The sequence below is a fragment of the Anser brachyrhynchus genome, assembly GCF_964034855.1.
Source record: "Anser brachyrhynchus genome assembly, chromosome: 9".
In the NCBI taxonomy this organism is placed as follows: domain Eukaryota; kingdom Metazoa; phylum Chordata; class Aves; order Anseriformes; family Anatidae; genus Anser; species Anser brachyrhynchus.
Genome location: NC_137703.1, coordinates 16692167 through 16715219, shown reverse-complemented (window position 1 = coordinate 16715219; position 23053 = coordinate 16692167). Strand labels below are relative to the sequence as shown.

Genomic DNA, 23053 nt, shown 5'->3' with positions numbered 1-23053 from the left:
TGAAACCCACCAGCAAAGCATGTGTCATCCCCAGTGCTGCTCTGTGATAAGCCCATGCAGACAAGGTTGGAGTGGTAAAGCTAAGAGTGCCAGATCAGCTCAATAATTTGAATTGTGGATTTCGGGGGGATTACTTGGTTTACTTCTGTTTGGGGTGCGGGGTTGGGGGAGAATCTGGAACATGATGTTCTCAGTGCCTAAGGTGTTCCAGTCTGTTCTGAAGTCGATCACTCCAAATTCAGAAATGGCAACGTTACAGCTGCCTGAAATAACCTATTAAGGTGAAGGCTGAGTGAGTTCTCACTGTTTTTTCTTGTCCAGTTGGTTGCAGCCTGTTGACCCAGTGACTTTGTACTGGAGGACCAAGGGGCAGCCATGTAGTTGTGTGTTTGCTCCTTCACAGGTGTGTGATACCATTCTTGTCCTTTTTTTTCTGCCAGAGTGGTGATGACTCCTCAGAAGAGGAAGAGGGCGAAGTAGACAGTGAAGTGGAGTTTCCTCGTAGACAAAGGTAAAAGGTGAATTCACTCTAATCTCTTTTTGTTGGGACAAATCTCAGGACAACTGTCATAGCAACTGCACACCGTTATTCAAACTGCTGGCAAAAGAGCAGAATCACATTTGGTGTGTCCCATCTGCCCTTGGTGATCCTTCATGTTAATTCACTCTTTTCAGCCTGTTCTGAGATGTTATCTCCAGCATAGCTTTCCTCTTGCAGGCTGTTCACAGCACAACTTGATCACACTTGTTTAGGAAGAGGTAACATGATTCGGCCTGTAAAAGCTGCTGCATCTGTTTCACCAGAATCAGACTTCCTAGATGTTGGGACCTTCTGCGGACTCCTTCAAAAGTTGGTTTATCTGTTGCTGCAGCAAGCTGACTCCAGAGCCTTCATAGTTGAATTCAAGTGGGATATGAGGGCTAGGTGACAGCACAGGAGATCAAATTTGATGACATTGCCTGTAGAATAAAAGGCTTGAAGGGGAGTTCCTACTTACGCATTTGTAATAGTAGACCTTACAGTCTTCTGCTCTGGAAAGAGATCATGAATTGTTGCAGTAACTTTAGGAAAATCACTGCCTGAAGTGCAGAAGTTATCCAGTGAGCAAATGAGGGTTGTTAAAAAAAAGGAGCAGAGAAGATAAAATCTTGTCTACTGTTATATTCATTCACAGCACACCTGCAGCTTGAATCCTAAATACCACCTTCATTACCCCAGTTCAAAGACCATGGTAGAGTTTGAGAAAATACTGAGAGGTGTGACAAGAATAGTTAGAGATGGTTTCTATAGAAGAAGAGATTAAATCCATGAGAAATCTTTGTCTAGCAGGAGGAGAAGCTGTAACTGAGGTGCATGAAATTGAGAGTTATGTGGAGAAAGGAAACAAGGAACGATTCCTCACATTCATGTTAGGGACGCCTAGTGAACAATGGGTTTAAAATGAATAAAAAGTGTTTTTTTGCGTCCAAAACATTTTCACATGTGGAGTTCATTGTCAAGAAATGCTGTGGAAATCAAAACATAAACAAGTCCTAAGTGTTAAATTTACGGCGGTAGGTCCGTAGGTGGCTGTTAAGCACAGTCATCCAGGTTTGATCTTCAGCTCAGAAGTCTGAGTACAAACCAGGAAGATATGCCAGGAGAAAGACGGCTCTTTCTGTACACCCTGTTCTTGTATTTTCCCGTGATTATTTTTTCTTGCTGAGGGTTGGAGATGGAGTGCTGGGCTAGATGAGTTTTCTGACTCATATGGTTCTTGTGTGTGTGATTGTTGCTTCTTCAGTGATTTACTATCGTGGAAGACAAATTGCCTTCTCTGAACTCAGTGTGATGACCTATTGTGGGGCTCTTGGCATGTTCAGCCAACTGATAGTTTGTACTGTTGCTGTTGAATCCTGGCATGAGGTGATTTTCGCATTCAAGTAACGTGCATGTACTTAAATTCTAGCCTGGCCGTAGGGACAGCTGCCAGGTGGTGCGGATATTCCCAACTGAATTAGCTTGAGCCCTACAGCACAGCTTTTTTTTTTTTTGGAAAAGGAATGTTACAGAAAAATATGCTCCAGAGTAGATCAGCTAATGTGAATGTGTAGGAGATGAAAACAAAAAGAACAGATGAATTTAAAAATGCAGATCGTAAACAAAATAATTTCAAAAGGTGGTAGCTTGAAAAGGTGAAAGGCAGCCTGTGCAGAGCTCTTGCTGCCAGCCTTGCAGATCAGTCGTGACTCGGCTGATGTGTACTAATGATGGAAGGAGGCTCTGGTGCCTAACACAGCACCTGGGAAATTGCTTTTCCTCTGCAGTCAGAGGCACTGTGATAGAAGCTGAACTACTCTTCTGGTTTGCAGACCTCACCGCTGTATTAGTAGCTGCCAGTCTTACTCAACCTTCAGCTCGGAGAACTTTTCTGTGTCAGACGGAGAGGAGGGGAACACCAGCGATCATTCGAACAGCCCGGATGAGCTGGCCACCAAGCTGGAAGATGAGCTGGCTGAGAAGCTGGAGGACATGTTGTCCCAGACTCCAGAGATCCCCATTGAAATCTCCACCCAGTCTGATGGGCTTTCAGACAAAGAGTGCGCTGTGCGGAGAGTCAAGACTCAGATGTCTCTGGGCAAACTTTGTGCAGATGAACACAGCTGCGAGGTGAGTTGGAAGCTTAGCAATCCCTTCTTTGTCTATTGGGTAATAAAGTAAAAAAAAGAGGAATCCAAGGGCCAGGAAGTTGGATGACTGCCTAGGAAACGTCGTAGCAGATGTGTTACATCAAGGGGATGGTTTAGGTACCCAGTCTTTCTTGCACGTGGTTTGATGAATAGATGGGTTGAAGGTGGCACACAGAAAGCTGAACATGATTTGCTCAAGATGAGTGCAGAACTGGGAGGCCATCGGATTTGCAGTTGCATGAAATAGGATAAAATATAGGACATAAACAAGAAGTGGAAGGGATATAAAGTGTCTGCCTCAAACTTACCCATTGGCAGCCTAGCTGACAAAGCCAGAACAATTTCCTTTCTCTTACTGTCTTTCTAGTGTTCAGGTGGGGAAGGGCAGAGCCTGCTGCACCATTTGCTCATGCCTCTGTCTGTGTGTGGTGATGGTGCTCTGACCAGGTATTTTTCTGTTTCCCCTCCCTGAGGGGGAGAGAAGTGACCTTTGGTAGCGCACTTGTGTGCTGTTTGCACCTCTGTGTTGTCGATTTGTCCTTCTCTGCTGGTGGTGACCTTTGGCCTCTTGTTGCAGACTGGGACGGTGTGGTTGATCTGCAGGGTAGGAATGTTGCTCAAATATTGCCCTTTCCTTTTGCTTTGCAGAACCCAGCACAGTTTGGAGAATCAGACTGTGACTCTTCCGAAGGGGAGTGTTCTGATGCCACAGTCAGGACCAATAAGCCCTGCAGCTCTGCTACTTGGTAATTCAGATCTCCCCCAAAGCTTCCTGATACTGGCATTTTGATTTCCCTGAGATTCCACTTCATTCCCCTTCATCACACTTTACAGGAAGAGAAGATGTTTCTCCTTCCCACCCCAGGAGTGATCTGCAATAACCCGAATCTCTGGAAAATGTCCAAATGAAATTAATTCTCTTTGAGCATTTCAATCAAGAATGGCAGGGATGTATTTTATTGAATAATCTAGTTACTGTAACATGGATATTTATTTTTTTGACATTTTAACACTTTTTACTGTAAAGAGTGGATTGTATTTATAGACACAGAGACTCGTTGCAAAAAAAAAAAAGTTCAGAAAGCAAGCACATTACAGAGAAACATCCTGGGAGTCCTGCCTGGACAGCTTTGTGTACAAATGCGGGGGGATTCTCTTGCTGCTTTCACAGGGGACCAGGCCGTGTGGCCCTGAAGATTGGAGAACAGATCAAGAAAACTAAACCACTCAGTCTTATCAAATGAGGAAGCATAAAAAGACCTTACTATAAGGTAACCTGTGAACAAAGCGAATTCAGTATAACCAGCTGGGTCATTTTTTAATCAGAAGGTGGACATGTTCCTGGAGAAAACTGGTACTGAGGTGCTAACATCCAGGGTCTTCTGAGTCAATACATCCCCAGGAATGTAATAGTGGGTTTTATTTTAAAGATTTTTAGTTTCTTTTTTAATCAACATTTTGTTGTGAGATCCTGCAAATGTATTCTAACCTCGTCCTCTCAAGAATTGGTATAAGAGCACTTCTTAACATCATCCTTGCTTCACTCTGGCAGTGTCGATCTCCAGTTGAGCAGGGAAGCCTCTTTCAGACGCAGTGTGCCATTTCCCAGTTTACTTCCTCCTCTTACCTCCTGTCTGTTTCAGTCAGTCAAAGAAATCAATCAAATCAGTGTTGGAAAAGCAAGAACTCGCAAACGGTGGAAAGCACATTCTGCAGAGCCCGAGCACTCTTCTGGGGAGGAAACTGGAGATGCCTGTACTGGACTTGGAGAAGCAGTCTCTCACCTACAACAGCATCGATAACCAGCAGAGAGCTGTGTGTCAAGGGGGAAGACCAGGAATTGCTGGCCTAGATAGGAGCATCAGCCCTGCTCCGTCCCCTTCCTCACTGTATGTTCCTGAAAGCATTAACAGCTGCCTGCCCTTCATGTCAGGCTTGTGCAAAACAGGTTGCACAGGGAGCCTTGAGGGTGGCTGTGGCACAGCTGTGTCTCGGGCATACCCTGAGGCCTCTGTTTCTCCTTCAAGCTGAAATTCGACAGGTGAAAGTGAGGATAGTACTGGTATGTGACAGGCCGAGGCATTGGCAGATGAGAAAATTTGCTTTCTGATTAGAACTCATAGTGCCTTCCCTTCAAACACTACTCTTCTAAATCAATATTTAAAGAGAACAAAATGATAGAGCACGTCCTCCCCCGTCCCCCTACCCCCTAGTTGATGCCCCCTTACAAGAGCTTTCACTCTGCCCTTCGTAGCGTGCCGGCTGACACGGCCGTGCCACGCGCGCGCAGCCGCGCTGCTGGGTGCTGCCCTGCAGCCTGGCACACCAGCCTGAGGTGAAAGGCAGGAACGGACCATGGACAGGTACTTCTGTTGCTTTGTTTGTTTACATTTTATGTTAAAATATTGGTTTGCATTTAACTGTGGTAATTTATAGCCTCATGGCAAAATGAAGGAAAATGTCTTATACAGAGAGCAGTATTGTATGAGTTAAATTATCCCATATTTTTAAATTTTCGTAGCTGGACTACACACAGATCTTAAGTTATGATGTTATTTTATTATTTATTATCATTTCTGTAGATCAGAAGGTTGGCTTCACTGCTAGCACAATTGTAATCTGTTTGTGTGACGTTACCTTCTCCCCGGTCACGGCGGGAGATGGGAGCAGAGCTGGTCTCAGCGGCTGTCAGTAGTTGCTGCCTCCTGTGATTTCCAGGGATGCTGTTAGGCTGGGGCCGAGCACCTGCCGGGGCTGGTCCGAGAGGGATGGGTGCAGGCAGCCCCGCGGGCCCTGTGATATTCCTCACGGTGATGCTGCGATTTGCTCGCGCTGGTGGTCCCTGAGCTGGTGGGGAATGGTGATCAGGGAACGGGTGGCTCCGTATTGATGGCAAAGTAACCGGCTGTCGTGAGATTCTCTGGCAAGAGCACCCAGAAGGACAGGCAGAGAGGAGGGCGATTGCTGCGGGCAGCGGGTGCAGGATCGGGGCGGCCAGCAGTGGATCCCTGTGGTGGATCACCAGTGCAGGACCAAAAGGCAGCTGAAGCGCACAGGGAGCGAGCAGCTCTCCCCTTCCTGCTGCAGCAATACTCAGCTCAGGGCAGAGGCAGAAGGTGGAGGGGAGTGAAACTTCTCTGGTTTGTTTCCGGTTTCCTCTCCCCATCACTCATTCTTCCACCCAAATGTTCTCTCTTGGCCAGCAGCACGAGGAGGCGGCGGGGCCAGAGGTGGCTTCGCTGTTGTGGTGCGGGAGAGGTGCTGCGGGTGGCGGCTCAGCCAGCTGGAGGGCAGGGCCTGGGAATTTAGTGGTGTGGGACTGTGCACGTACCACGTGCACACAGAGATCCAGCTGTCCCCCTAGGGCTGCCCCTTCCTTGAGTAAACGTGACCCTCGGCCTTCCCCTGCGCACACCTCGTGCTCTCAGCTGCGTGTGGGCAGCGGTTCTGCCGAGGGTTGTGCTGGCACTGCTTTGTGAAACTCGCCCAGCTCTGCGCGCAGACGTGTTGCTGCGCGGGTCCCTCTGCTGCGGTTCCTCGCACTTTCTCTCCTGGCAGGCTACGGGGCTGAGACGCCCGCTTCCTCCTCGCCGTAACGCCTCGTTGGCGGGACAGAAGTAAACTGTGGGTTCCCTTTTCAGCATCCTGACTTCCCTGATGCAGTTCTCGTGGCTGCTGACAGCTCCTGAACACTAGCCTAGATTTTCTCCCAGAGCTGAATGTTGCCTTCCCCGGTGTCGTGTTAAGTAACCATTTCATCTTGGCCCTGTCCAGTAGTGTTCATCTCTCTCCTCCCTGCTCTGCGGATTCCTGATACAAACTTGATTTTTTTGTATTGAACAGTGTACAGTGATGGAAACAAGAATGACTATCAAAGCAAACAATGCATGGAATAAAAAGCCAGTGTACTTCAATGTTTCTCAGGCTGGTCTGGTGATCTGGGAAGGGTTTGTGATGTACTTTGGGAGAGTCATGAAGTCTGACAATTAACAAGATGTTAGGAAGCAGTGTTTTTAAGTTACCTGTCACTAACCCCAGCTGAACTGACACTATGGGGAGTTCTAAGTCCCAGGGCAGAGGCTTGGTGGGACACACATCTTCGATCACCCAGGTGTCCTTGAACGTTGGCCTTTGCTTGTCAAGTGATTTTGCTGTGAGCTGGGCAGCTGAATCCTGCGAACTTTGCCCTTAGCTGTCCTACCCCAGTCCACCCCTGGCTACTTTTGGGGGTGAGGAGCAGCTAGCTGACAGGCCCGACACATCCAGGCAACTTCTGGCTGTCCCCAAACCCGGCTGTTTTCCCTGCAGCCTGCACTTACCATCTGAGTGACAGGAAGAGTTCTGCAGGGATGAAAGCTCTTCTGTTGAAGGTGCTGGGACAAACCACTGACCCCTCAACACTATTTTTCTCAACTTGCTACTTGTATCTCTGCACTTTACAGCACATTAAGTGCTGTTTTCATTTTATGACAAAACTACTGAATAGGTATGGGTGGGGAGAGGGCTGGAGGAGGAAGGAACGCAGCCCAAGCTGGGAACTGCTGCTGTTAGAATGGCAGTGAAAAACAGCTGAGGCTTCTGCTGTTGCAGCTCAATGCAGCTCTGTGCGGTGGGGCCTCACAGTTGCCTCCAGACAAGGAAGGCTGAGGCTGGGCAGAAACACTGCTGCAGGCAGCAGCTCTCTGCCCCATCAGTCGTGTCTGCTGCACCAAGGGCAAAGCTGCAGCCGGAGCTGCACGTTGGGGGAAGCACAGCAGCCCAGGGGAAGCCTGTGGCAGGGAGGCCACAGGAGTGTGGCACTTGGCCTCTGTGTTCAAGGGCCAGCAGGAACTGGCTGGAACTAATACTCCCCCTTTCCAACCCCTCACCCCACCTTCACTAATACATTTGCAAGAGGCTGGCAACACCTTCAGGCACGCTGCAGCCACAGCCTGACTTAAAGGACACAGGCAATTTACCCCAAGTGTTCACAAAGTTTCATTATAGAGAATTTTCAGTGCAGATACATGCACAGTAAAACACTGATTAAAAACAAGATTACACCTCCTCTTAGATGAGGAGAACAGTAAAAACTGCAGTTGTCCTTGGTCCACATGGGCACAGAGCATGCAGAACATTACCCACACGGGCAAAGACCCACATCTTTTGTGAAACAGTTCCCCAACATCTGGGGCGTGAGCCATCACATGCTCTTCTTGCCATTGAGTAACAGAGCATGCTTGTCTTCATCCAGCTTCAAGTGCTTCTTGCTGTATTTCTTGATAAGGGTCCCTGGTATCAGTGCTGCCACAGCCATGGCAAGGAGTTTGAGCAGTGTGTCCCAGGAGAAAATGGCATCCAGAGAGTTGATTTGTGACAGAATGGCTCCTGTCTGTACGCAGATGAAGTTATAGGGTGTAAGACCTGGAAGAGTCAGAGCAAGTAAGCCAGTTAGCATCCCCCTTGCCTCCATGCAAGAGTGCAAACTTAGCTCCAATTACATCCTTGCCCAAGGCCAGACGGGTCTCAATAACAGAGCAGGGCATGATACATAACTGTACACGCACTTGTTCAATGCCCTAAGATGAACAGCACAGGCAAACAGGTAAATGGGACAGAGTCACAGCCATGGCCCTGCTGCTCCACCTTCCCCAGCCCTCGGTTGCTTCCCAGGGCTCAGTGACGAAGAGGGAGGCAGCGTCACGCTGTCCCCTCGGGCTCCCCTGACCTTACCGATGAGAACGGAGAAGAAGAACTGGGACACAGGGATGTTTAAGATAGGGGCTGAGAGATTCAGAAACCAGTTCGGTGTCATGGGGAACAGTCTCAGGAACAACAGGAAGAAAAACAAGCAGCTCCTGTTCTCTTCTACCTGTCAAGAGAAACGCTCCAAATTACTTCTGTTACTTAGCAGTAACATCTGAGTTACCACACCACTGAAGTGAATGTAAGTTTTGTTTTTTTCTCCTCCACCATTCCATAACAGAACATCAGTGTGGAACTGATCAAAAGTGGCAACTTCATGTATGCCCGGGACGTACAAGGGTGTCTGGGAGCCCAGTGGTGAGCCACCCCCTTTCACACACGAGGTGAAAATGGGATCTAACCTGAACGAGAGATCAGGCAGATGCCAGCAGAACCTCCCCTGGCTGTACGACAGAGCACAGGGTTGACAGAGGCAGTTCTGGAACATGGGGCCTTGCCAGTCGGCCTCTTGTTTTACATCTGATTTTCCTCGGGATCGGGCATTTTCCACAGATCCCCTCTGCAGACAGGCCCGATCCCAAGGGAGCAGTCTCGCTTACCCTGCCGAGGCCCCTGACCGACCTGACGCGCCCCTCGCACGCACGGCTTTTTACCAAGCCACCCCAAAAGCGGCCCCAAGCAGAAGGGCCTCCTGCGGCACCACGGCCGCTCACCTTTCCTTGCAGCAGGGCCACTTTGTCGGGGAAGCAGTAGACGACGAAGCGCTTCCCAAAGGCGCCGGACAGGAGGTAGCAGCAGGTGGCCCCCAGGGAGGTCAGGGCGGAGCACAGCGCCAGCCCGGTCCACGGCCCGAAGAGCGCCCCGGCCAGCACGTTCTGCGGGGACACGGCGGGGGGTGAAGGCGGCCGAGACCCCCCCCGGGGCCCGGGGGCCGCGGGAGGCGCCGCCGCCCTACCAGGAGGCTGGAGCCGGGGATGGCGAAGCTCTGCTTGTAGAGGTAGGCGGCGCAGAACAGCGCCAGCGCCGCGCCGCGGTGCTCCCGCTCGTAGTCCCGCAGCGCCTCGGCCAGCTCCCGCAGCTCCTCCAGGTCCGACGGGAACCGCAGCGGCCTGCGGGGGGAGAGCACGGGGCAGCACCGGCACCGCCGAGCCCGGGGCCCCGCAGCCCGGCCCCCCGGGCGCCGGCACCCACCTGCGGGCGCTCCCCGCGCTCAGCCGCGCCGACAGCAGCGACAGCGCGGCCGTGGCGGCCGCGAAGACGAGGAGCAGCGCGGCCAGGCGCCGCCACATCCCGCTGCCGGCCCGGGGACAGCCCCGGCACACACCGCCGGGACCGGCCCGTCACGGCCCGTCACGGCCCGCGCAGGCGCCGGGCCCCGGGGCGGTGCTGAGGGGAGGCGCTGAGGGGAGGGAGCCGGGCGGGCCCTCGGTTAAAGGCTGTTGGGGCGCCGCCGCCCGCACGGAGGGTGTATGTCGCTTGTTGGCGTTGCTCCAGGCTGGTCAATAAATGTTTGTATTGGCACGAAACGCGCGAGTGGCGCCCTTCTTTGGTCCCCCCCAGAGGTCCCCGGGGGTGGCCGTGGGTGCGGGCGGCCTGCCGCTGCCTCGCCTTCGGGTCTCAGCGCCTGGCCTGGCACGGGATGGGCCGGAAGGTTTTCTTGGTGTTCTCCGTCAGGACGAGGTCGTACCGGCACAGCTGCGGTCTGCGGAAAGACAGCCCGAAGTGAAAAATCTGCCCTTTTCGTGCCGTTTCCCCAGCCAAGTCTCCCAGCGTGTATTTACTTCTGTAAGGTACGTAACGTTATCAAGACAACGGGAAGGCTCCTAAAGTGAGGTGCAGTTCAAAGGTTACGGAGATCAGGGATACTTTGAATGTATTTTCATTTTGTTGTACGTTATCCTTTGCTTTGCCTTGTGTGAATAAAGAAACCACCGCACCAACCGTCGCTGCAGTATCGGCTGCCCGGGTTCAGGGCTCCCTTTCAGCCCCTCCGCACTTGTGTGGCCACCACACGGGGTGTCCTGCCCGCCTCCGCCTGCCACCTGCACGTTCCTGCCGATTCCCTGGTGCCAGCGTTAGGGGCTGTGCTGCCACGCTGAGCTGCGACCAGGCTTAGAACAAGCCCAGCCGAAAAAGCGAGGAAAATGCTAGGACCACACGAAAAAGAAAGGAACTTATTTGTGCTCCCACCTGGGGCCCTCTGAGCATCAAGGGAAGGAGAGGGCAGGGCATCCCTCCCTTTGGCAGTCACAGATTACTTAACGGTCTCAAGAGTCATGCAACTACTTGTGGCCTGTGGCAGCCCCTCAAAGGGGCGAGTGGGCGGCCTCTGATGAAACATCTGGGCATTTAGATCTCCTTTTTAAAAGTCTGAATGTGGATCTGAGGCTGGAAGTGACTGTGGGGACACAGGACAGGAGAAAGGGAGTGCCAGCAAGGGGGAGTTGCAGAAGGACTGACTATTAGGCATGCACATTCTTTTCCGTATTCCAAGACTAAGTGTAGCATTTCATGAACTGCAGAGAAACATATTCTGCAGCTCTGTCCTCTTTTGCTCCACACTTTTCCCTCTGCGATACACGATCCTTATTTTAAACCAAGTTTAAAGCACGTATGGCCTGATGTCCACACACTGTCCTCGTACCACAGGCTCAGCCTAAGAGGTTCTGTGCTCAGCGGCCTCAGACAGATTGCCTCCCTCAAAGGTGCCCTAAAAATGAGGGAAGTTTAAGGGCTTCACTTTGACTGCAGAGCAGGTGGAGGTTAACAAGATGAGTGCTTTGGGGCATGATGGTCAGCAGCTCCCAGTCACTGGGATTCCAGGAGTAAATGAATCTTCCTACTTGACTGGACATAGAAATTGACTGTGATATAAAATGTGTATTTGGGACTGCATATCTATGTTTCCCCGAGAGTCACATTTGCTTTCAGTCCTGAGTTCAGGCCTGGGCAGCTTCTCTGTAGCTACACAAAGGTCATGATCCTGACCAAAGGCGAAAATGTCAGACCACGTCAAAATCAGACCACACATTGTGTTTTCAATGCAGTAAGATAACCTCTGTGGTCAAGTAGGTGTTCAGGGAGTTGTGTGCATGTGTGCAAGGCAGAATTTATTCCCAAGATATGTGCACAAGAACTGTTAAATGTGAAATAAATGTAATTCTTCCAGATGAACTTGCCAGGCCAAGAATCTGTGAGATTCATTGAGTTGTGTCCAGTTTGCAACAGGAATGGTTTGTAAAGCAGTGCTTACCTTTCTGGGTTTGTAAGTGACCGGAACCTCATTTGGAGAATCCTGAGTTTGTATTTCGGGCCGATGACAGATCCCGTGGAAAATGTCAAGGAAATTCTTTTTACATTTTCAAAATCCTGGTCAAATCCAATTAGCAAACTGATTTGGTTGTACTGCCGAAAGGCTGCAGCTTCTCTAAAGACAAAGCGGACAAGGTGTCAGGGAGTCACCAAGGGAATAGCACGATTTTAATACTTTCGGTGTAATATTAGACACAGTGCTGGGGGAGGAGGACTGAGCTTATGACTGGTTTCAGGCTTTCGGGAAGTGGGTACGTGTTCAGGTCTCTAGGTTTCAACCTGCTCAGCCACTTTTGTACTCAGTTACGTGGGGACACGGCGATCTGATCCCCGCTGTCCTGGGCACCCAGAGCTGGAATGTGGAGCTCTCCCTGGAGAGGAGATGAGTTTTTCCTCCTGCTCTTGTGGAGGACCAGGACAGCCATGGGATTGCTGAGATAGCTCATGGCCATCCTCAGGTTGACTGCAGAGGGCCCAAATCAAAGGGCCAGGCTGGCGCTGGTGTGCACCGGGGAGCCTGTGGAAATCACCTCAGGCCAGGCAAGGCCCAAGGCCTGTGTGCTGTCGAGCATCAGCAAAAACTGGAGGAGGATGTCTTGCTTCCTCCCAGATCCAGTTGTGCTGAGTCATTTGCTAACATTTGTGGATCATCAGATCAGGGAGACTTACGGATTAACTTTAGATTCTGCCTTCTGCCCAGCATCATCAGCTAATACCACACTGAAGGTGCCTCTCCTGGTGTCTTTGTTCCACGTAATGATGTCCACAAAGTAGTGGTAAACTGTGAGGCGAGACAGAGAGCACGCAGTTAGACTCTGCCCCACGCCGTGCTCATCCGATACAGCCTGTCCCATTTGGCTCTAGGACCTTTCTCCTCCCTGCTTGCCTTCGTCCTTCAGGGAAGTGTAACAAATGCTCGGAGCCCTGGGATGTGGTGTGGGTGGATATGGGTGTGGGAAAGCCCCAGGAGAGGCACTAGAGCTAGGCTTACACCGGTGTCACGGCTTTCATCGCGCTGCCTCTCACTCCCCGCCTTCCCCGTCCATTTGCAAATTGCGTTTTCTTTCTTTTGTCCCTGTCTCCCTGACAGAGCACGATCCCCTCTCTTTCTGTTCTCGGCATCCTTCATTTCCCTTCTCTGTCCCTTCTTTGGGTCCCTTTGCCGTGGGCAGAATTGTCCGTTCTTGACTCTGATCTGTAACTCACCGAGTTTGCTTGCTGATGTCCGTGCCCACGGGTTTGTGTGCTGGTGATCATCACGGGTGAGAAGAAACCCTGATTTTCACTGGTTCCCCCTTGCCCTTTCCCTCTGCCCATCCCTTTTGTCCAGGGCAGCTTTATTTGCTGGTTTAGCTGGGAGCGTGTCTTTGCCTCTCACCGTTCCCACACACACCTCTTATCATGCAAGCATGAAAGAGCGGCAGGCTGTTTTGAAACAACCACACTTTTAAGCTTCGTTCACACGTTCCCAACAAATTTCCTAGCCCTGTAAGCAAGACGAGCCTGCTCTTGCACATCCCTAGCTAGCGAGCCGTCGTCTTTCACAGCAACAAGTATGTTTGCAGTTAGGGAATATAATGGCAGGACTGCAGGTGGACACAACTCTATCCTGCAGCACTGGCTTTGTTTCTGAAGTGCCGGGTACAATGCTGATAGCAACCAACCATCTCTGCTCGGCTGCTGCTGAAGGAGGCAATACACAAAGAAAAATCATTTCAGAAATCTTAGTCACTTACTACAAAATGGCTCTTTGTCCGCTGTATCAAAAAACATGTTTGTCACTGGATGGCTCTGTTGTGTTAAATAGCTTTTCCACTTGTGGGCATAATAGCCTACAGACGACAGTTTAAAAATGAAACAGAGGGTTACTGCACAGGTATATAAGCAATTAAATTGCTGAACATAACAAGGCAAATATTTAAGAAATACTGTATCACGGTTCAGCTGCAAGGTAGCACTGTGATGAATGCTCCTATGCTCCATAGACTTATTTGAGGTCTTAATTTTACTTCTGTAACTAAAACCAACTGTGGGTCAAAATATACCTGGTTACTGTTTGGCACCTAATTTCAGATCAGTCTTTTTCCACATCGGATATCCGTGGTCTAGAAAGGTCTTACAGCACGGCATGAAAATAACCCCTCAGCTCTGCAAGGTATTTTCTGGAAGCGTCAGTTTTTTTAGCATCAAAATTTCAGAAGTGGCAGCCTGAAGCTGGGCTGTTGCCTCCAGGCCGGGGGGGCACTTAGAGAAACGTGGAATACCCTTTGTCCACCCCTCCCTGCCATTCCTGTGGTGGTCAAGAGGGGTTTGGGGTGCTTAAAGTTTCTTAGAAAAGATTATATTTTAGCAAGAACATGCCCCTGCCTCTCAAACTGCAGCTGATGGGCTTTAATTCATTGCTGCTGTGTCTCTTGTGTAAAGATCCCAAGACTTGTTTTGGCTTTTCTAGTTCTGGAACCATGTGGATTCCTGTTGTAGATCATAACATGATGTGTTTCTAGAAAGCGCAGGGAAGTCTCCTTGGCCTCTTCCTTGCAGCAGAGGCTTGTCCCTCTGCAGCAGTCATGGAGGGATCACGCCCCAAAAGTAGCAGTATGCACATGCTCTTACAAAGCACCCTACGGTCTGTTAGTCCTTTAGCAAAACATTTGTTCCACTCACACAGGTGGAGTAAAAGTTAGAGTAATGATAGGCAGCTTTGTCAGGCATGTGTAGCCCCGATGTATTTACATTCCCTGGATCCTTACCTAGGATGGGGCATGGCATAGGCTGAAAAGTTTCGCAGCTGGTACATTTGCCATTCCTGTAGCTTCTGTACGAGTCACACGGGTATGCCGTAATATTGCAGCTCTTTTTCAGGGATGACATGAACAGGAAAACAGACCTCTGGTGGTCACATTTAAAATACTGCATTCCTTAATTATACAGAGAAGAAATATTTCATTACCGGTCCTCGTGCTTCAGGAAATCAGCATTAAGGCACTAGTGAAAAAGGACGCGCCAGCAGACAGTCATTGACCAGTCCGAATGCAGCAGCTTGAACTGGGAAGCACTGGGCTGTGGCAGAGCAGTAAGTGGGCACCAGCTTCTCTTCGAGTGCACTCAGCTCTGTCAGTGTCTCCTTTCCTTCTTGTCCTATTTTTTTTATTTTTTATTTTTAACAACATATCTGCTGGTGCTGTCACTGTAGTTCCAGAGGAGCCAGCTATAGAGCCTGCCCCATCTCAGGTGTTTTCCTCTTCCCTCTGAGCTGACACAACAGGTGGGTATTGCATTTCTTTTGCACAAGACCTTGCCATTTTGTCACCCAGCATTGTCAAAACCCGTTCTGCTGCTGAGCTGAGGAGGAAAAAAAGCTTCCTTGTGTTCAAGGCTAGGGCTCTACCTGCCAGGCTGCCAAGGAAAGCTCACTGGATTCCGCCTAGCAGTCCGTGCTGTGCTCCTCTTGAACCTGTTTTCTGAACAGTCCTTGTCACTGCTAGCTAGTCCTTGGGGTTTTGTGTGTATTTTAAGCGATTGTATAATAATAAAAAAAAAACCTCTCTCTTTTCTAAACATAGTTACAAAACGAGGGCACAAATTCACCTGATGAGTTTTTGCATGGAAAACTGATCCCACCTGCATTCGTGACACCCCTGACCGAAACGCCTGCCTGGTGTGTGTCAGCTAAGCTCCCATTACATTAGTATGCTGCAGCAGTGCTGGCAGGAGATTGCTTTCATGGCTTTCCCAGAAAATGGTTTTCGCGTATGTTCTAGCACTGATGATGTTTCTGCGGCCTTCTCCTCCTTCCTGACTGGAAACATTTTGTCAGTGTGTGTGCAATTCCAGGCAGAATTAGTTACCAGAAAATATTGTCAGTGGACAGCCGGGCTGGTCGGTCCCGCCGTTGGGGTAGAAGTCGATGTGGCCCAGGGTGTCCGCGTAGCCGAGTCCTGGCCAAAGAAAGCATCAGGGGAGGCAATATTAAATCGTAGAGCACAGAAGGAAACATGAGAAACTAACTGGAAAAAAATAATAGTTTTTCAGCTCTAGGATGCCTGCTTGTGGGAAAGGCTGGGAAAGGAGAGGGCTGAGGGAGACGCCGGATTCGGCCCGGAGGATGCACCCTCCTGCACTGGTGCCCAGGTCCTTGCACTTCGTGGGCCGTGAGGCCATACCTGCTGTGAAACAGCAGCATGCCTCGAACTGCAAGTAAAAGTGCAGCTCCTGAGGGTGTGCCAAGCACAGCGTGGGCAGCACAGGACCGCAGAGCCCTTCCCAGCACCCCTGCACTGGGAGGGATGGGCTAACGGAGCGGGGATCGCCCCGGCAGAGCCGCCTGCCGCAACCCCTGCCTTCCCACGCTGCCCATCGCTCTCTGGGTTTCCCTGCAGCAGTGAGGAGAGGTGTCGCGTACCGTCGGTGTCCGAGTGGATAACATCGACGAACTGCGCGTCGGTGGGGTCCAACCTCTCGCCAGGCGGCTGCCCTCTGTACAGGGGTCCTGCTGGGTCAAGGCCTGCAGTGAAAAACCGCCATGGCGTCACCTCAGCGCTCGGCTCGCGGCGAGCAGCTCTCCCCAGAGCGAAGGGCTGCCAGGGGAAGGGTTACCTGTGATTCTGCCGAGTTTACCATCAAACATCTGTCCCACGAAGCCGGAGATGTGTGCTCCCAGGCTTACTCCTACCATGTGAATGGAGTCAAGTGATGCTCCGGCAATCTGGGATTTAAGAATACCCACGGTCACAGGTGTTGGGCATGTTAAAGGCTTAAAAACATCAGGAGGAGGAATGCAAACGCATCTCCCTACTTCGCCCCCATTTTCCAGTGGTGCGTTCCACTCCGTGCAAATATTCTCTCTTTTGATAGCCCCAAAGCGCAACCGGCACTCGTATGCGAGGCCTCTGTGTGGGAGCTGTGAAGAGAACAGCGCAGGCGATGGGTGTATCTTCCTGGGGCTGTGACTGTAGGCTGGACAGGAACAATTATTCATGGACCCCCTGAATACAACTCCAGTTGCCCTCATGTTGTTCCTGGAAGGCGTTAGCAGATAGAAAGATCCTAAAGGCCCAGTGTCATAGCTGCCTGTGCCTGTGCAGCGCCTTGCAGGAGCTGCAAGCTGTAGCTGATCCCCATACGCTGACTTTGGACATCCAGAAGGTGGAAATAGAGTTTGTATGGACAGGAAAACAGATCTGTGGGGTTTTTTATCCAGAAATGTAGGGACTTGGAGTGTGAATTGAATACTGCAGCGAAATGCCATCGTACCGAGTCCAAGTGCAGAATTTGGCACTGCCGTGTAAGCTACACTTCCAAAAAATGAATGCATTCCTTTTTAGGAGGTTCTTTTCCCAGACATGCTGCTGTTTTTAAACACTTCCTTTGTGCCCTTTACATATTAACAACTATATCATAGTGTGAACGTTCAACTTACCAACATTTAGTTTCTTCAGAATCTCAGCAACTTTCTTGCCGTTTCTGGAAGCTGTGCTGTAGATGACGGTTGTTGCCCCCCGGTTCCAGTCCACAACGATGACGTTCATGGCTTCTGCAGAAAGCAGGAGATGCACCAAGCTGGGGATCCAGACCGGGGCAGAGCCTGTGGGCCGATACCCGTGGATAATGAAGGTGGTTTTCTTGGTCAGATCTAGATACTTGGAGGCTGTGGAATTGAGCTCTTCAGCACAGTCTGGGTTCTGCCTGGTGTACAGCATTAGCTTCACTTTCAGGTCGGTCCCTATCAAAGCGTTGCTGAAGCTGAGAGCTGTGAACGCAGGACATGTCTCCCCGGGATCTGAAACGAGCACAGTGTGGCAATCCTGAGGTTAGCACCAAAGGGCTTGCCTTGTGGGTTTGCCTCTCCAAATGGCTTTCTTGCCATGTTGGATCAAAGGCAGCAAGCGTACCTGCTGGGAGCAGTGCTCCCTGAAACGGCCCAGTCCTGCTTCCACGAGCAGCATGGGCTCTCCAAAAATCTCGTAGGGGTGAGGAAGGTATTAGACAATGGCACCTCGGATGATTGCTGTATTGGTTTCAGAGCATGCTCAGATGCCCTGGGCAGGTTCTAGGGTAAAGAAATATCCTCATATTTTGTTATCATAGAATGCTTTGGGGTGGAAGGGACCTTAAAGACCATCTATTTCCAAGCGCCGTGCCCGCGGGCAGGGACACCTCCCACTAGTCAGGTTGTTCACAGCTCCAGGCTGGAGCTGACAAGCTTCACGGGATCTTGCTGTTGCGAGGGACAGCTCAGTGCTTCGCTGATATTTGCAGATGCAGCCTGCTATTTCAGACTGTGAAATGGGACACACTTTGTCTGCATAAGATAAGGTACCGATACTGCTTTCTACACAGCTGGAGAGTTCTGAATTTTCTGTAAGTGTGCTGCTTTTCAGGACAGTCTCTTGCTGTTTGAAAGCCTGTCTTTGTTCATTGGCTTTTCCAGCAGACCACCAGCCTGGCTGAGCCTTCAGAGTCCAATACAATCTCCAGCAGGGCACTGCCAGGGAAAGGAATAACAGTCTCCAGACAGATGCTGCTGCTGAACGGCCTTCCCAGCTTTTGTAGCTTCTTTCTGGCTCTTTCTGGCTCACAGGTCTTTTCCCCCAGCCCCTTTTGTTTTTATTGAAGACCTTGTGGGAGAGAGTGTTTCTCGCAAACACAGCCTGGGCTGATAACATTGTTCAGGCTTGCTGCTTCGAAGAGGGATCTGCTGATAAGCTGTGCTTAAAGGGCTTGAGATGAGGTCTTAGAAACCTGCAGCTTTGAGCCAGTTGTACTCTAGCAGGTGTCGCCAGTACTCCATGCATTTTAATTCCTAAATGATGAATCTCTCACCATTTCCATACAATAACTTTCTCCTGCTTTTCCTCCTATGGAAATAGAAGCATGAGAGTGATATAAATGCTGTAGGTGCCCAGCACATAAAATATCTGATCAGTTGCCATAGTTTCTGCTAATTACTTTGAAGAAGCCCAGGAGCTCCAGAAATAAAGTTAATAGGCTAAGAGGATGTTGCAGTTATCTCCAACTGATATTTTAAATTACTACTATAAATTCATGAAATAAATTTTAACATTTGAAATCCACGGAGCCCTTCCTGTGTAAAGCCTATGGTAAAATATGAATAGTGGGACTGGAGCGGTGGGAAATGAACTCAGCCAGGGCCGATGAATTTCAGTTGAAATCAGTGGCCTCTGAACTGAGGGTGCTCTGCCTCTGTAATGCTTCAGTCGGGGCTCCCAGCGACAGGATGGGCCATGCTTGCAAGGGTAAAGGTGAGCCGGGTGCTTCTCTCCTGGTCCATTTGCTCTCGCTGCTTTTTTACAGTGCCAAAATACTCCAGAGAAACAGCAGCCAGAGTTCTCCCCTAAGACTGCTCATCTGGAGGTCTCAAAGTAACGAGCAGAGAAAAATTATCATCTTTTGCTGATACACAGCAGTATATACAGTGATAATCAGCAACTGTCCTCTAGGTGCTACTGCAGCATCAAAGAAAAATATATATTTATTTTTTTAAATAGTTATTAATAACTAAATACTGTTTTGGTTCTCGTATAGTATTGTTGTATTGTTAATCATCTTTACTGCCTCTGAGGCTGTAGTAATGCAGGCAGAAATGCTGGACAAGAATTATTTCTACATGGTACAAGACTGCACTGATTGCTTAATTTGTTCCTGTGTCTCCCATGTTGTGCTGAGACTTGCCCAGGGGAACACTGTGTTGTCACCAGAGCAGCCCAAACCTTCTGGTAAAGAAGAGCTTTTAAAGAGCTGATCAGCATTTGCTAATACCTAATACAGGAAGCGTTTAAAAAGCCATGCTATATCTGCACCGAGTCTGTTAAATTTGCTCTAACTTGATTAACAAAATCAGATCCATGCTAATCGTGGGGAAGACCTGCCAGCTTCTCTTTGGCAGGCTGGTGCATATCCCCGAATCATCCACCATGTGTTACAAAAGCTGCTACACGAGGGCAGCCGGTTGTCCTGGCTTTGCTCTTCTTCCAATAAGCACGGAGAATCCTACCCAAATGGCTGGAAGCGTCTTTGAAACTGCCGTGATTTCTCTGATGGGGCAGGAGGGTTACTGTGATTAACTCTAGATGAGGGCGGTGGAAACTCACATCCTCACACTGTGCTTAACCCGTGTCCAGCAGACCCCTGCTCCCCAGAAAAGGTGAATAAACGCTGGCAATTAAGCCAGCATCCCATTAACTTGCTTCCTGGCCATTAGCTTGCTGGACAGCCTCAGGCAATTCCTTTTCGGTTTCCCTGTGTGTAAAACGGGATGGCAAATGCTGCTTTCCTGGGCAAGGTGCTCTGATGCCTTGGGACCTGTAGCAGGGGGTATGCCAACATGATAAACTGCTGTTCCTGTGTGGGAGCTGGACATCTCTTGTCTTGAGCATGAGATCAGCCTTCCAGGCGCTTTTGCAGCAGGAGGGACACCTTCAGCAGATCTGGTTTTTTTTGGAGACCAAGTGCAGGTGGGAGTTTTGCAGTCGTGAGAACGGTGCCAGGCAGACCCCGTGGCATTTACTGCAGGCAGTGCTACGTAAGGCTTGTGCTCCCCTGCAGATGGTGTTCGGAGACTTTGTCTTCCTTTTGTCCTGGATGTTCAGCCTATGGACAGGCGGGATTTACAATAGTGCTATTTTGGGGCTGGCATCTTGAGGCCGCCTGCACAAATAGAATACCAATTTATTATTATTATTTTTTAACTCCACCAGTTTGACCTCTTGCGAAGTGAAGTTCCAGAAGGCTTTCACATCTTTGGGTCAGTGGTGATTCGGTCAGAATTGTACTTTTCCTAGCTGTGATCCTTGGGACAGTATATTGCCACACAGAGCGCACGAAGGGGGCCGCTTACCGGGTCAGCGCTTGTGCAGACCTCATCCAGGTGTGTTGCTGCTTCTGCGCCTCTCTGCAGCTTCCCTGACTTTCAAACCCCCGTCACATTGCCTGGGCTTTACCATTTGTTTCAAAAGGCCAGTCTTATGCATCAGTACTGAAGTCTTCAGCTTTAAGCACTACCGCACAGCCTATCTCAGCAGCGTTACTGAGATAATGCGGGAAATAATACTGAAAATACTGAGCAGCATTTTACACACCACCACTTTCCACACGGAGGGTGTGCCCTCCGCCTCTTAAAATGGTCTTCAGTATCTTGCTGGGTTTCCTTGGTGCTTTTTCACACAATTCTCTTTTCCCTCTTTTTACTACATTGCCTACAGCGTATCCTTCAAAATAAGTAAAACGAGACCCTCAAGATTACTCCAGGGAACCTGATGAAATATGAGCTGGTTTTTAAAAGAATACTCTGTTTTTTTTAATCCTGTTTGTTTTCCATACAAAGCAGAAAGCTATAGCTTCACTAACCGAGCAACTTGCTCCCATGTGTATGCTAACAGAAGGCAGTACATTTGTTTATTATTATACAGGTTGATTCTTGATGGGGCTATGAGGATATCAAGTGAAGTTTAGTGTTCATAAATGCTAATTCATCCTTTGCGTCTGTCATGTAAGACGCTGCTGAAAAGAAATCATTCTCCTCTAAAGATTTCAAATGGCATTTTCAGTGTCGATGGATAGTACTTATATAAGAAAAATGTTTGCAAAGTGAAGAAAAGATAATAAAAATAGCTTCCGGTTTTACGTTTGGAACTCTTACATCTGACTACATTCATGAAGCCGGGATAGTTTGCTTTGCCAAATAACTAATAGTAGTGAAAAATTGTGCGCAGTAACTTTATAATGCAAAGGACAGATACATTCACGTATCTGCAAAGCAGAGGAAGGGTTATATTTGACAAAAAAAAAAAGCAAACATTAAAAATGGTTGATCTCCTACCTGTTTTCACCCCATATGAAAGGTAGATGAACACAACACACAGCCTCAGCATATGGACTCCCACATGAAACTTCTACAGGTAGAAGATTTTAAGGATCCCACAGTTTCTTTGGCATGTACTTGCTGTCTCTGACAACAGTTTGCTCTCTTTTTCTGCCAGTAACGTAGGTGTGGTGAAAGGAGGAAGTTACCAGCCAAGAAATGAAGACCAGTCGCTAGTTATACAACTAAACCTTCTTTTTAAAAAGGTGGGGCACCTTCTATTCTATCAGGATTCCTTATTTTAAATACAGTTTGCCATGGGGAGTGACTAATCAAAGACACAAGTGGTCTGGTATCACACTGTAAGCAGCAATCTGACTGCATGTGTTGAAATGAAGGAAATGATTGCGTGCCTATTTGTCTTCTGCACAGAATGTCAGAAGGCAGCAAAGAACGTAGGTGTCACTGTAAATCCGATAAGCATCTGGGCTGGGCCGGCACTCGTTTTCACAGGACCCCAAGTTGGTGACGATCCCTGTGCTCCCACGTTCCTCTGGCTGCCTCCGGCAGGTGGAGGCTCGGCATCCCTTTCAACCTAGGAGATCCTGCAGTCTCAGGCAGGACGCGGGTGCACACCGCTCCGTCGCGACAAAGGGCGGGTACCAGTCTGATTCAACGTGAGCCTCCATCGGGCTCCAAGCAGCTGCTGTCTTGGATGGCACTCGTGTATCTGGCATCCCCACCACTTTTTCTTGCAGCTGGGCTGGAACCTCATGGAGCCAGCTCCAAGTCAAGTAAGAAAGGCTTCTGTCCCTGCCGGGCAGGAGGAAGAAGATGGCAGATGCAAAGACAACTGCCGGGGGCCAGAAAGGAAGTCTGAAATTGGAGCTGGGCAAAATTGGTAAGATGAGGCTGGTGTGGAATTTGTAATGGGGTGAGAGAGGGGAGGGGAAGAGAGGGCTGCTAGGCAGAAGCAGTGTGGGGGCTTTACCTAATGTTTTCTTTGCAAATTCTTCTAGCATAGGCCAGGGAAAGGGAACATGGGGAGGATCAGAAATACCTCATTAAGCACAGGCTCTGTTTTTTTCCCCGTGAGATCCAGTGAGGAACTGAACTATTACAGCTCCCAGCTGCATAGCTGTTTCTTTGGTCCATACTGTAGAAGCTAAGCTTTTTGATTTAGCTGATTCTTGGGTTAATCTTTACCTCTGCCTGCTGGCTGCCTGCAGCTCCTTCTTGTTCAGACAAGTGCGTGCTGCTTGTCTGCTGCAGGCACTGCTAACACCTCAGACAGGGGCACGCCCAGCAACACACAGTTTTTTCACAAGCACCTCGAACCAAGCATCCTCACGCGGCTCAGCGATCAGTCTCACAGGACTTGTGCCGTGCTGTGATTCCATTTGGTACTCACACAGACGAAAGTTTTATTAATTTTAATTGGGTTTTGTTAATTTTGAAGAGGATAAACATTGTGAAAATACACCAAAAAACTTCTGTGGAATCTGGAAGCTGCGAGTTCCAGGAAAATGTTTTTTTTTAATTTTTTTTTCCTGGTGCACTGGCAAT

General features: G+C 49.5%; 4 protein-coding genes across 8 annotated transcripts in view; 2 read left to right on the top strand and 2 right to left on the bottom strand.

Annotated features, from left to right (window-relative positions):
• Positions 1-3801, top strand: part of MAP3K13 (mitogen-activated protein kinase kinase kinase 13) — a 77075-nt gene extending 73274 nt beyond the window's left edge. For 3 of the 4 annotated variants that reach the window (XM_080604118.1, XM_080604119.1, XM_080604120.1), the window contains 4 exons: positions 441-511; positions 2353-2650; positions 3319-3416; positions 3505-3801. In XM_080604118.1, the coding sequence (XP_080460244.1) occupies positions 441-511; positions 2353-2650; positions 3319-3416; positions 3505-3541 (504 nt within the window). In that variant the 3' untranslated portion in view covers positions 3542-3801. Of the gene's footprint in view, positions 1-440; positions 512-2352; positions 2651-3318 lie in introns of all 4 variants that reach the window. The other variant, XM_080604121.1, reaches the window with a different exon arrangement.
• A 3828-nt stretch (positions 3802-7629) lies between these two features.
• On the bottom strand, positions 7630-9761 carry TMEM41A (transmembrane protein 41A). 2 transcript variants are annotated; one of them, XM_080604156.1, is made up of 5 exons: positions 9547-9749; positions 9311-9464; positions 9069-9230; positions 8383-8521; positions 7630-8073 (listed from the first exon to the last, which is right to left on the bottom strand). In XM_080604156.1, the coding sequence occupies exons 1-5, from the start codon at positions 9642-9644 to the stop codon at positions 7853-7855; spliced, it is 774 nt and encodes a 257-aa protein (XP_080460282.1). In that variant the 5' UTR covers positions 9645-9749; the 3' UTR covers positions 7630-7852. The 2 variants fall into 2 exon arrangements, with proteins under 2 accessions (XP_080460282.1, XP_080460283.1); XM_080604157.1 differs by lacking the exon at positions 8383-8521 and having other exon boundaries at positions 9547-9761.
• A 55-nt stretch (positions 9762-9816) lies between these two features.
• LIPH (lipase H) lies at positions 9817-22388 on the bottom strand. The gene is made up of 10 exons (XM_080604164.1): positions 21506-22388; positions 17076-17446; positions 16264-16372; positions 16070-16171; positions 15516-15605; positions 14418-14585; positions 13404-13499; positions 12337-12448; positions 11609-11782; positions 9817-10057 (listed from the first exon to the last, which is right to left on the bottom strand). The coding sequence occupies exons 1-10, from the start codon at positions 21555-21557 to the stop codon at positions 9973-9975; spliced, it is 1359 nt and encodes a 452-aa protein (XP_080460290.1). The 5' UTR covers positions 21558-22388; the 3' UTR covers positions 9817-9972.
• CEP63 (centrosomal protein 63) overlaps positions 10007-23053 on the top strand; it is a 36995-nt gene continuing 23948 nt past the window's right edge. The window contains exon 1 of the mRNA XM_080604131.1: positions 10007-10145. The gene's annotated coding sequence lies outside the window, so the exon portion shown is untranslated. The remainder of the gene's footprint in view (positions 10146-23053) is intronic.